The sequence below is a fragment of the Beta vulgaris genome, chromosome 7 (genome assembly GCF_026745355.1).
Source record: "Beta vulgaris subsp. vulgaris cultivar EL10 chromosome 7, EL10.2, whole genome shotgun sequence".
In the NCBI taxonomy this organism is placed as follows: Eukaryota; Viridiplantae; Streptophyta; class Magnoliopsida; order Caryophyllales; family Amaranthaceae; genus Beta; species Beta vulgaris.
Window position 1 is genome coordinate 8,787,807 of NC_079208.1, and position 14,074 is coordinate 8,801,880.

The following is a 14,074-nucleotide window of genomic DNA, read 5'->3' on the forward strand; positions in this document are numbered from 1 at the left end:
TCTGTTATCCAAATTGCTGATAAATCAACACCAAATAAAAATATTAAAATAGGTTGTCCTCAAATTTTTTTCTAAACCTACACATTTAGTACTTTCGCACTATTTATATAATTCATTTTTACTATTGCTTATGTTTTATACGTAAGAAAAGACATATTTTTGTAGGATCAACTTGTTTGTTTTATCATAATGTATATTTTGAAAAAATATCAACTTTTAATAGATTTTTCTGATTGATAAATTAAATATATACTCAAATTTGCAGACAGTCAAGTTGTGCAGATTTAAAAGAAACGGAAAAAATATGTATTATAATTGAAGTAATATCTAAAATTGCGAGGATAGATATAAAAAAACACACAATTACTCATTATCAAATTCAATACCAAATGCTTTAACATATTTATTAGTTCTTATAACAAATCATAACTTAACATTTTAGCCAAACATGACACATGCATCAGTACGTTCATTCCAAAAAAAATCCGTATCATTTGTGAAATAAACTTTTAGAGGGATTTAAATATTCAATAAAATAGCCATCTTAATAGAATTGAAAAATTACATATAATGTTCCTTGAATTATTGGTTAAAGCTTTAGATTCGTTATAAAGTTTTTAAATTCATATAATCAAATTTAAGTATTTAACCCATAAGGACCTAGCCGTCTCGTCTCCTCTCCTCTCCTCTCTAATTCTCTTTCTAGAGTTTTTAAATTTCTTGACCTCCTTGGCCGGAGATAGTTTAATTTCTTTATAAGCTAGACTTTTTCCGACCCTTTCCCTTAGATTTTAGTGTTATTATTGTCTTGGTTATTACTTTTTTTTTTAGTTCTCTTCATCTGTAAGAGTTTTTGTCAATAATTTGGAAGATGGTCAGGATCCATGAGTGTTTAATTATTTTTCAGCAATTCGTCAATAGGAACAATTATATCACACAATCAGATTGTGAAGGTCTCTACTTAGAAAGATGCAAAGATATCGAAGTACACTTCTCGCTTAAATTTGAAGCAGTGGAGTAGGAGCTATGCTCGAGTATTTTTAAGATTAATTGGTTTCATTTTAAAAATTATTGTAATTTGCTAAATCGTTATTTTTCAGATCTTAATTACCATTGTATGTGCCATTTTGACTTATTATAAATTGATATATTTTCTTCCTGTAAAAAAATGTATCTAACACATAAGAAGACGTATTCTTATTAATTTGATTAAACACTATTTTTTCTTATTATAATAAAACATTGTGTAAGATGTTAAACTTTCAAAGCTCTTTACAAACAATACTTGTCATCTAACTCAATATTCTAAAGTACGATAAATAATAATTTTTATTTATAAAAAACTAATTTAATAAATCAAAGTAGTTTATAAAAGACACAAACCGGCATGCATATTTACGAGGTGAAAGCATTATTATGAATCTAAATGATCCCAATTAGATTTACTAAAACTGAATATATGTGACATGTTTGCCACCTTTTAGCACAAGCATAAATGCTTATCACTCGGCAACATTAATATAAATCTGTTGTCCCCTTCTCAGCATATCAACTTCGAAACAAGAAGGAAAAGGATGCATGATCAGAAAAGTAAAGAATGAATGAATGAACAAACAAGAGAGAATATTAGCACGTGGGATTGCATTAATTCCTTGGACGAAATCCATAGGAACCTACTATATATATATATAGGCCCAACTAATCATAAGCTAATTATAACTAAATTATTTTTTATTTTTTAATTAGTTTGTTTGGATATATGAAAGCCTAATAGTTGCTTAGAAATTGAGCTTTAGTTGTTTTATTTATTTATTTTTGGATTCTATACCTTACAATCTCGATGAAACAAAGAAGTAGACATTAATAATAGTAAACATAAATAAAGAAGAAGCAAAGCCTCCAACTTTACCGTCACTCAAACAAACATAAAAGACGTGAATACTGAAGAACCTAATTCATACCACCCATCACTTTTGGTATCTATCTACTTCTCTTTCCTCTTTTGCTATAACCAACTCTAACCCCAAGTCCCCAACCAATTTCCCCCACCCACATCACTATCTCAAACAATGCCAAATTTATGTCAATCTTTGTTGTTGTGTAAAAATGTTATAAGAAATATAAAGATAAAGCTTTTTATAATTTCAATGAATTTTAAGAAGCTACATCATCCCTTCGATTCAAAATAATATAAGCTGCCTTTTTGTCGAATGAATAAGTTGTTCTAAGTGATCACTTTTTTTGCCATCGGATAATTGATATTAACTACTCACTTCCATCAAAAGAAATAAATCGTATATGTTAAGGGAATGGACTGGCTTATCCTAAGTGTAATTCCAAATAATGTATTTATGTAATAAATCTAGGGTTTACTTCCCACTTATCATTGGTATCACACTATTACATTCCTTCAATTTATGTAAGGGAAACCATGTGCACATCCGCTAGCTTATTGAAAAAATTTAACCACTAAAAACAAAAAAGATTTAGTGAAAATGTGATCAACTAATTATTAATTGCAACTGAATAGGAACATGACGAACTATATATAGTATCAACATAAGCTACATACCTTCTATGGAAATGGTAATTTATCATGTGTTTACTATAATCATGTTGAATTTGATGAAGTAGTAATGACATTATCATAGTGGAGCTTCAAAGGTTGGTGTACCAGTGATCTCAACTCAACAAGTATAAACCATATTTAAAGTGTATTAGAACAATAGTTTAAACCACACAAATTATTTGAAAAGACGGTATAATGTTAACATAAAATTAGACGAACTCAAAACTGAATATTTCTAACAAGTCCATTCCATTTCACTCTAACCTAACACTCTCCTAGTCATCCCTTCTCTTCTCCTTCCTTTATTTTCCTTATTCTCAAACTATAATAGATAATTTCAAAAAACATAACTCGATAGTCTTACTGAACGTATTAAACTAGTCATTGTATGGATTAAAGAATGTCATTACTGAATAGATTAAACTGGTCACAAAATAAATTAAACTAGTTTCTAAATAGAGTAAAATATATAGTCACTATATTAAAAAAAGTAGTATGTTCTCTTCTTAATATTGGACTTAGGCGTGCCTAATTTTAAGTTAAAAGTAGACGGTCTCTTACAAGACCAACTGTTTAAACCATTTGTGATATTCCAGATCTTTGAATAATTTTGTTGTGTGGGTTTTTCTTCAAGTGCCACGAAATCAAATTATTCCTTTGGTTAAAGAATATCCTATGGTGGAGCGACACAAGAAAGGCTTGACGGATTGTCTTACTAGTATCTTCCTCGCGTAAGAACAAATTTGTTGTTCCTGCACTAAGATTTAACACACGAAACATCAAACTAAGAGTATATGTAAAGTGAGTGATTGGAGCAAGGACTCACTATCCAAACCCAAGCCTAACACAATGTGTTGTACGAGATCGACCTGAAAAATAGATGAATTAAATCTTGTTCCATAGTATGTGATTCTAGCGTCTTTACTTGAGTTAATAGCCTTTTTTTTGGGTACATTATGCAAGAGGAAACGAAAAAAAATGTAATTTTGAAGGCCTTCCCAAATTTGTCGAGAGCTCATATCAATTATAAGAAAAAAACTAACAATTAGTCATCTATACTAATATATTAAAAAGCGTTCTTAAACAAATGATCATATTGCACTAGCTAGATGAAAACTAGTTACCTTTTATTGCTTATTATTGATTAAATTTACTTCTTTTGCTAGAAACAATCGTTTGATTTTTTCGAGACATATATAAAAGTATCTACAAGTTCTATAAAAGTTTATTACCTTTTATGGTTCTCCATGAACAAATAATTATAAATTGTCTCATTGAATAGTGAATAATAAAAAAATTAATGATTCCATTATAAATAAAAGTTGCGAATCCTATTGAAGTGAGTACTAAAATAATTATTTGCTCTTGAATAAAGTCTAGTTTTGGTACCCTAACTAAAATACCTAGCCTCCCCTCTCCTTTTTTCTCTCTAAAACCCTAGCCTCCCTTACCCCTTCTTCATCAATTAGGGGGCTGTCATGGATGTTTTCATCCATGGTAAGCCCATTTTTCCCTTTTATTTTCAGTTTTTAGTTCATTTTCTTGTTTTGTTCAATAAATTCGTATCTCTTTATGAGATTTTCTCAAACCCTTTTATGGGTTTTTAGTTTCTGTTTTGGAAATCTCCTTCTCCCCTATGGGAGTTGTGAGTATGGTTCTTTTGTTTTTAGGTATGAGAAATTATTCTCATTTGTTGAAGTTCGAGACTCAACATGAAGAATTAGGGTTTCACAACTTCTGTAAAATTATGGAAGAATATTGGAGTACGTTCATCCCAAAATTTCCGGATCTGCAAATCGTATGCCGAACCAGAGTGAACTCACAGATTGCATTGCTTCAGATGAAGATTTTTATTAAGGCAAAATTAAGTCAAATCTGCGATGTTTACATTTCTAGGGTGATATGTATTTCTATTAGAATTTTATGTTTTTGAGAAATGACTTGTAAGTGCCGTTTGGCGAAATATTAATGAAATCCCTTTTCTTTCAAAAAAAAAAAACTAATTATTTGCTCTTTCCCCTCAAAAAAAAAATTATTTGCAAATACAATATCTGAAAATTATTTAGCCCTAAAACCACGTATTAGCATATGATATCAATATGGACGGACTATAAAATATTAATTAAGAGTAGCTATTATCAGAGACTAAATTATTAAAGTGACTTGTAAGTTGTAATTATAACAGATATGTAGCTTAGAAATAATAGGTTTGCATAGTCGAATAATTGCTGTATATAATTATAATTAAGTCGTAACAACGTATAGTCTAATACACTATGACAACTAAAGTTTGCTTGTTCACTCTCTAGACTCTAGCTACAGAAGAAAAAAACAACTCTTTTGCTTGTACTAGCTTCCTAACATTGCTTACAGAATAAATAAGGAATATAAACATTTATACTACCATTTACGTTAATTTTTTTTTATCACGAAAATCGAAAATGATACAATCTATACAACAAAAAATATATATACATAATATTGCCAATTTGACATACTCAAAAGAATAATTAATTTTTCTTATATTGTCAGTAATTAAAATAAATACAAAGAATCAATATCATGAGCTGATTAATAATGAACAATTATGATAATGTTGAATAACAATTGAATTGTGTGTATCTAAGAAATTCACAAGTATTAAAAGAAAAAAATTCTGGCTAAAAAAAAAAGAAGTGTAAGAATTGGGAATAAGATCGATCATAATGATCAATAATGGCAATCTACCAGCTGAGAAGCCGCAGAGAACACCAAGGTTTTTTCATTCGAAGGAAAAACAAACTTTGAAGACAAATCTCGTTGTTGTTGTTGTTGTTGTTGTTGTTGTTGTTGTTGTTGGAGTTCATCTTCAGGAGCTGGAAGATTGAGGTCTAATGACAACAGATCGTTTCGTGTTGTCGGTGTCGTGATCATCATCTTCTCTTTAACGTTGTTGTTGTTGTTGTTGTTGTTGTTGTTATTGTTAGCAATGTCAATGGCTGCTAAGCTAGCAGGCGTCATACCGATCGGCCTGTGACGCCGCATATGACCGCCTAATGCTTGCCCTGATGAAAACTCCGCTCCACAAATGCCGCACTCATGCACCTTGGTTGCCTTATTGTTAGTAGTAGTATTATTGGTGTAAGCATTGTTTGTAGAAAGTGAGGAATTGGAGATTTGTAGAGACAACGTCGTGTCGTCTTCGTGGTGGTTGTGGTGGTGGTGCTGGTTTAGGAGGGAGAAAATGACGGAGGCCGAGGAGGACGAGGACGTGGAAGATTTTTTAAGGTCAGATAAGGCGACGAGGTTTGGCTTAGGTTTTTTGTGGCTAGCTCTATGTCCTCCTAATGCTTGAAAAGAAGAGAATGACTTGTTACATGTCTTGCATTCGTAAGAAGTAGTGGAAACTCCAATAATACCCTTTTGGTTATTGGAATTGTTATTGTTATTGTTGTGGTTGTTGTTAGAGTTGCTACTTAATTGGTTGGACCCTTGAGCAAGAAGGATCAAACAATGAGCCATATCCTCTTCCTCTTCCGAGGTAGCGGCGGAATGTGGAGGGGAGGTAGCGGAATTAGCACCGCCTTCGTCGTTGGTGGTAGCGGAAGACATAGTTAACGCTAAAGGCGACAACGGCCTAGACCGCGACCGCTTAGTACGCTTCCCCTTAATCATCATCATCATATTAGAGTTGTTGTTGTGCTTAATTTGTTGTTGATCCCCAACAATAACTTCTTCTTGTTGGGCTACCATTAGTAAAATTTGTTAAGCAAATCCCAAGAAGAAGAAGAAATAATTCTTGGAATTAGTTGTTGTGTAGAGAGAAAATATAGAAAGAGAAATAAAGAGTAGTGAATGGTTAGAAGAAGAGAAGGTTGAGTTAGGCTATAAGTAGAGAAAAAAAGGATAGGGTGTTTGAATGTGAAATATAATGTGAAGTGGTAACCGCGAATTTATGTTATGTTATGTTATGATATGACGATGATGTACTCCTCCAAAAATATATAGAGAATATTAACCAAGCTTAGAATGTTAATATATAGTATAAAAAAAAAAATAGGCGGCAATGTGAAATAATGGTAATGTAAGAGTGGTAGAGAGAGAAAGAAAGAGATGCAATATGCAATGTAAGTGTGAGGAGGGCGAGGAAAGGAGTGAGATTCGGTTGGCTTTCAAGCAAACCCATTACTTCTCCTCAACGACTCCCTCTGGAAGTTTAGAGTGCAAGCCTGGAACCCCACGGATTTTGCGCCTTCTCCTACTACTTTTTTTTTTTTTTGTTTTTTAATTTTCTCTCTCTTCTTTCATTATTTTTGCCTTTTTTTGTTTAAAGAAAATAATAGTAATTTGTTGTTTTTGTTTTGTTTATTTTGAGAATTATTTGTTGGGTTTCCTTTAGGATCGTAATGCCACTACTCCACTACAGTTATGTTATAAACTGTTAAAAACTTGAACCATCAAAGTGGAATATCCCTTGTGATGAAAAGTATTCAAATTACTCATTATCACTCGCTATATATAGCATGCATTTTTGCTATTAGGTTTTTTGCTACATTTAGTAACTAAATTAAGTCCACTTAAGTTATATTTTTTTTCCCTTGATTGACTTAATGAAGTTATGATTATTATGTTGTGTTTTTGTGAAAATATGTTTTCCAATCAGATGGTCGACTTCAATGTGTTAGGTGCAAAATGACATATTTTATTACACCCGCAATATTCGCATTTAGGAAGTTGGAATCAGGGGCGGATCCAGGATTTCCGGTGAGGGGTAGCGTAGTTTTACGATATTATCGAATAAAAAACTATGACTAATGAATTCAAAATGTTACAAAATCCAAATACCACTTTGAAGTACTTAAATAGCATAAGAAAATTACGATTGTTTACGGCGCGTTTCATATTTCGAAACCGATTTACAATTTCATCAATTTTTAGATCCAAAACAAATCTTTTCTCAAGATAAGTAACTAAAATTTCATTTAGCAATTCATCCCTAGTAAAAAAAGAAGTATCAGATATTTGTCTCTTATTTTCTTTTCATGATTTTCACATACATTTTATACAAATGTTACAAGAGTTTACTAATCAACTTAAATAGTATATCACATTGTAAATTCCCAGTTCAACATGAAAATACGAAAAAGACTTCAACAACTCACTTCACCAATTATAATTCACTAGGTACTAACAATATTTTTATGATATGAAATTAGTAGCATTTTAAAGCTATAATCACCCAAAACTAAAAATAAGTTCAACTAGTTTAGATGGGCAGTTGGTGAATGAAAAACATCAACAAATTCAATCCGGGAAACTGGAAAAACTAGCTATTAGGATTGTGTACACAATTGCTTAACTAATAATGCTCAAACCCACCAAATCTGTTAAAATTATTAAGAAGGTTTATCAAATAATTCAAAAGCACACCATAATGATAAGATTAGAAAAGACTAACCAGTAATAAAACCATGGAAACCTGATCAATTTATGCTTATCAATTCAAACAAAATAAAATAATGGATTGAACTTTATACCTTCAGACTTCAATAACACACAAAATAAGAAATGAAGAAGAGCAGCAACAGGATAGAGAGAAAGAGAATACGACAGCAACAATGGCATCACACGACATTAATACACCGGCCGAAGACAAAGTGACAGTAGCTACCATAGCTACGAACCAAGAAAGAGAAATAGAACCTTCGAGAAATTGGGTTTTCACTTTTCTCCTTTCAAATGTCAACCATTTTTATCCTAAGGGACGATTCCAACCTCTTAGAGATTATTGACGCCGGCATCGAAGCTTTCTCTACCAACTGTTCTTTGACTACCATTGTTGGTAGCACTGCACTGCACTGCACGCTTTGCTTTCTCTCTCTCTTTCTTTTTTTTTTTTTTTTAGAAAAAACAGGGGTAGCACGTGCTACCCCTTGTTACTATGTGGCTCCGCCACTGGTTGGAATACTTGTTTTCTCTACTACCCCCATGAAGTTTTTTTTGTTATCTCCTTTTATTTTAACCCTTTACTAAATTCTTGTGTCATTTTCAAATGTTGCAATTAAAGAAAAAATGAGAGTATATATTGTGTTATTGTGGACCAATTAACATACGTATCCCTTTTTTATGTTTTTAGATAATTACGTTATAGCTAGGTAACTCTTTATGTGCTAAAGTGGGTTTGAAGAAAACAGAGATAATTTAAAGCATTAAACGATCGTCATTATAAACAAAAGGATAACTATATATGGTATAACGAGAGCAATTCAAGAAACAAAGAAATGAGACTAATATTCAATATACTGATTATATATGTGGTTCATTAACAATTATATTAGCTACATTCACAAATATTGGAAATAGCGATTTGAATAGTTGAAGAGTACATTTGTTGCATGATGACACTTATTTTTAGGGCATGTTCTCCCCAACTTATTTTCAGTTCAGTTCAGTTCAGCTCCAATCAGTTCAGTTCAGTTCAGTTCAGCTCCATTCTTTTATAACCATTTTGTTAAATATTATTATTATGTTGGTATAATTTATTTTACTAATTACTCTTAGGGCCTGTTCTCCCCAGCTTATTTTCAGTTCAGTTCAGTTCAGTTTAGTTCAGTTCAGCTCCAATAAGTTCAGTTCAGTTCAGTTCAGTTTAGCTCCAATAAGTTCAGTTTAGTTTAGTTCAGTTCAGCTCCAATAAGTTCAGTTCAGTTCAGTTCAGTACAATTCAGTTCAGCTCCATTCTTTTATAACCATTTTGTTAAATATTATTATTATGTTGGTATAATTTATTTTACTATTTACTCTTATTATTATTATTATTATTATTATTATTATTATTATTGTTATTATTATATTATTATTATTATTATTATTATTATTATTATTATCATTATTATCATTATTATTATTATTTAAACATATATAATTACTATTAAGTATTATTATTATTATTGCTGTTTCTATATATTATTTTGTTTATTATAGCTTTACTCATTATTATTACTATTATTATTAGGAGGAACATAGTTTAGGTCAAAGCACAAATAAATCCATTTTTTTTAGCCCATAAACCAATCAAATTGCGTCAAGACGTTTTACGATGTAATTTTCGCGGTCCAACCCAATCATTATTTTTATTACTAAATATTTTTATATTATTAAATATAATTATTAAAATAGTATTATTAATTTACTTATTAGATATTATTGTTATTATATATCTTTATATCATCATCAAGTATTAATATATTAATACAAATAATATAAAATTATTATTATTAATTATCATTATTATCATTAATTATTATTATTATTAATTTATGATTATTAATACTCCCTCCGTTTCCTAAAGATCTTCCCACTTACTGTTCCTACAGATACCAAGGAAAATCAAGTTGTGTGGGGCATGGTGTGAGTAAAGTAGGAGAGAGAAAGGGGTTAAGATAAATAAACATATAAAAAGGGGTTAAAGTAGGAGAGAGAAAGGGAGTAAAATTGAATTAATAATGTAATGGTGGACCATATGATAGTGACATGAGAGGGTAAATAGGAAAATTTGTTTTGCCAAATAAGGAATAAAGCAAAAGAGGGAAGATCTTTTGGAAACACCCTTAAACGGAAAGAGGGAAGATCTTTAGGAAACGGAGGGAGTATTATTTATTTATAACTATCATTTTAAAATATCCAAAATACTATTATTATTATTCATTATTATTACTTATCATTATAATTATTATTTAATATTCATATTATTATTGTTTAAAATATTATTTTATATATTTATTACATTCAGTTTAATTCAATTTAGTTTAATTCAATTCAATTCAATTCAATTCCTTTCAATTCAGTTCAGTTCAGTTCAGTTCAGTTCAATTCAGTTCAGTTCAGCTCCAATAAGTTCAGTTCAGTTCAGCTCCAATAAGTTCAGTTCAGTTCAGTTCAGCTCCAATAAGTTCAGTTCAGTTCAGTTCAGCTGTTTTATGCCGAAGAGAACATACCCTTATTATTATTATTATTATTATTATTATTATTATTATTATTATTTATTTTTATATCATTACTATTAAGTATTATTATTATTATTATTATTATTATTATTATTATTGTTTCTATATATTATTAATTTTTTATTATAGCTTTACTCATTATTTACTGTTATTATTAGGAGGAACATGGTTTAGGTCAAAGCACAAATAAACCCACATTTTTTAGCCCATCAACCAATCAAATCGTGTCAAGACGGTTTATGATGTAATTTTCGCGGTCCAACCCAATCATTATTTTTATTACTGAATATTATTATATTATTAAATCTAATTATAAATAGTAATATTAATTTACTTCTTAGATATTATTGTTATTATATATCATCATCAAGTATTAATATATAATACAAATAATATAAAATAATAATTATTAATTATCTTAATTATTATTATTATTATTAATTTAGATTATTAATATTATATATTTTAACTATCATTTAGAAATATCCAAAATACTATTGTTTTTATTATTATTCATTATTATTACTTATCATCGTAATTATTATTTAATATTCATATTATTATTGTTTAAATATTATTTATATATTTATTACATTCAATTTAATTCAATTTAATTTAATCCAGTTTAGTTCAGTTCAGTTCAGTTTAATTCAGCTTCAATCAGTTCAACTCCAATCAGTTCAGTTCAGATGTTTTATGCCGAAGAGAACAGACCCTTACCCTGGGCGCACATGAGATTTTATGTTTTCCAATTCTGCATTACATGTTAACTTTTGAAATCCATCCCATAGACATTTATGTATATAAAGATTCAAATGGGTGGGATTGTTATGCTTTCAGCTTTTCAATTGGATTTTGTCTATTTGTACATTATTACAAATTATTACACTATATATGTATTTGTTCTATTATGTCTATACTTTTTTCATGTGGGGGTGGAAATCTGAAATTGTGCTTCACACGAAGTAACTAAGGTCATGTTCTTTTGGACTTCTTTTCAGTCCAGTTCAATTAATTCCAGTTTAAATTTGTTCAGCTTAGTTCACTTATGTTCAGTTAATTTCACTTCAGTTTCTCTACGTTCAATTAATTTCAATTTAGTTCAATTAATTTCAGTTTAGTTTCACTCAATGCAAAAGAATGGGACCTAACTGATAATTTGAAGCTATAAAGTGTTTTAGCAACTACAAGTCACGCGAGTTTAAGATAATTTAGGATTCTTAGGCTATGTTTAGTTCACCTGAAATTTTCTGATCTGAACTTATCTGATCTGATCTGAACTTATTTTTTCTGATTTGATCTGATCTGAACTTATTTTTTCTGAACTGATCTGATTACAAGATCTTATCTTTTAGATTTCTCTCAATATATAAGAAAAAATATAGTCATGTGGGATCTTGTTTGATTCGTCTCAATGAGTACTTTATTAATATTCAATTATTATAATTTTTACTAATATGTAATGAAAGATATTTAATAGTAAAAATAAATTTTAAAACTGACAGATCTGATCTGATCTGATCTGAACTTATTTTTCTGATCTGATCTGATCTGATCTGATTAGATCTGAAATAAGCAAAAATAAGGTGAACTGAACATAGCCTTACTATCATCTAAAATGTAAATACAAAAATAAATAAAATCTACTCACTAAATACTCTTCAAAAGGACTTACGTCACAGTGATTAAGTCAATAAAAGGTAAAACTAAAATCAATAAAAACAACACTTATCTTGGGTGAAACGAAATGCGTAGCCAATCCGTAACGTTTATATAAGTTGCACTCAAAACTAAGTTGATTCATTAGTTATACAACCAAGGCCGTGTTCTTCTCATATTTTTAGGTCGTTTTCACAAGTCCACTCTACCGCGTATCAGTTGTTAAAGACTAAAAGAGTAATATAATGCAGAAGAATGGTGCAAGATGTATATACTCTTAAGTTTATCGCCCTATTAATTAGTACATTACAAGGTTACAATAAAGTACGATATGATAATTTAATAAAAAATAAAGTCAACGATGATAGTTGTATAATTAAGATTCAATTATTTAATAAATAAAATAAAGCACCAAATTAGGTACCTTAATATGTTTCAGTTAAAGCTTAAATATCTAGAAATTTGCAAAATGAAGTACTTGATAAGTTGAAAACGCAAGATACTTGTCATAGAGTGGAAAAGGGGAAAAATACTTGTGGATTCAAACTCATATTTTCCTTTTCCTGTTTTTTGTAAAAAAAAATGTTTGTCTCACAAGATTTAGTGAGCAATCAGACATTTTACTCGCAAGTTAATCCGATTCAGCTACACATTCAAAGCCTCTTGGAATGTGAGTTAAAGGTAAGAGAACGTCACCCGAAAATTGCATTTTTGATTCAACAACCTTGAGCTTGTGTACTGTGAATAGTGGTGTTAGAAACATATCTGACCGCTGGGTCAACCTGATTCTGACCTGACTTGAACCTGGTTCGACCTGTGAGGGTCAGTCCCCAGACCTGATCGAAACCTAACCTGAGATTACCCAAACCTGACCGGCACCTGACAAGATTATATGCTGACCTGACCAGACATACCTGCATTCAAACTCGAACCCGACCGTACTAAACTAGATATTACTAAAATTCAATTATTTTTTATATCTATAAAATTATTTAAATATATAAATTTATAAAATTTCTTACATTCAATAATTAATTAAATAAAAAAATAAATTACATTTAATTTAAGGGTTAAACTTTAAATATCATGTACTTGTTTATATTTTCATTTAATTACCTAATGTCTCCATTTTTAAATAATACTAAAAAATATCTGATTAAATCCTATACTCCAAATTTATTATCCCATTTTAATATTCTACTAAATTTTCCCCATTTTTCTACCAAATTTTGCACCAAATATTGTACCCAATAATATCTCAAATTCTCGTAACCCTATACTAAACAACCATATATGAGCTCATAACCAGATATGAAATGTATTCTTATCGAAATATCCCAAAACTTATTAAAGAAGAAATTGGTAGAACAAAAAATAAATCTGCAATTATAATAAATTACATAAAAATAAAGATTTAGTGAAATTACATAAAAATCACACAAAAATAAATAAATGTGGAATTATATGAAATTACACAAAAGTCAATAAATCTAGGGACGAAATTGAACGATATTACACAAAAACAAAATTAATCAACACAAAAATTAACAAATTAAACTAAAAAATGGAAAAAAATCTTGAACGAAAACTAGATCTGGCCGGAATCGAGGGATGGTGTTTGAGAAGAGAAGCAAAAAGAAATTGTTGTTGATGTTTGTGGGTGAGAATCCCAGGCGAGTGAGAAGCGAACGACGTCGGTGAGAAAGAAGATGGCCGATTATTCGTGGGTGGTGACGTTGGTGTTTGTGGGTGAGGAGCTCAGAGAAATTGTTGTTGGTGGTGGTGAGGAGGTGACAAACAAGATGTTTGAGTCTTCGACGAAGATGGTGGTTGAGTCTTCAACGAGCGACGATTGACGAGC

General features: G+C 30.0%; 1 protein-coding gene across 1 annotated transcript; it reads right to left on the bottom strand.

The window, feature by feature from the left end:
* Positions 1 to 5,023: 5,023 nt before the first annotated feature.
* Positions 5,024 to 7,201, bottom strand: LOC104908846 (zinc finger protein ZAT5). The gene has a single exon (XM_010698009.4). It carries the CDS (start codon positions 6,299 to 6,301, stop codon positions 5,279 to 5,281), a length of 1,023 nt encoding a protein of 340 aa, XP_010696311.1. The 5' UTR covers positions 6,302 to 7,201; the 3' UTR covers positions 5,024 to 5,278.
* Between the last annotated feature and the right edge of the window lie 6,873 nt (positions 7,202 to 14,074).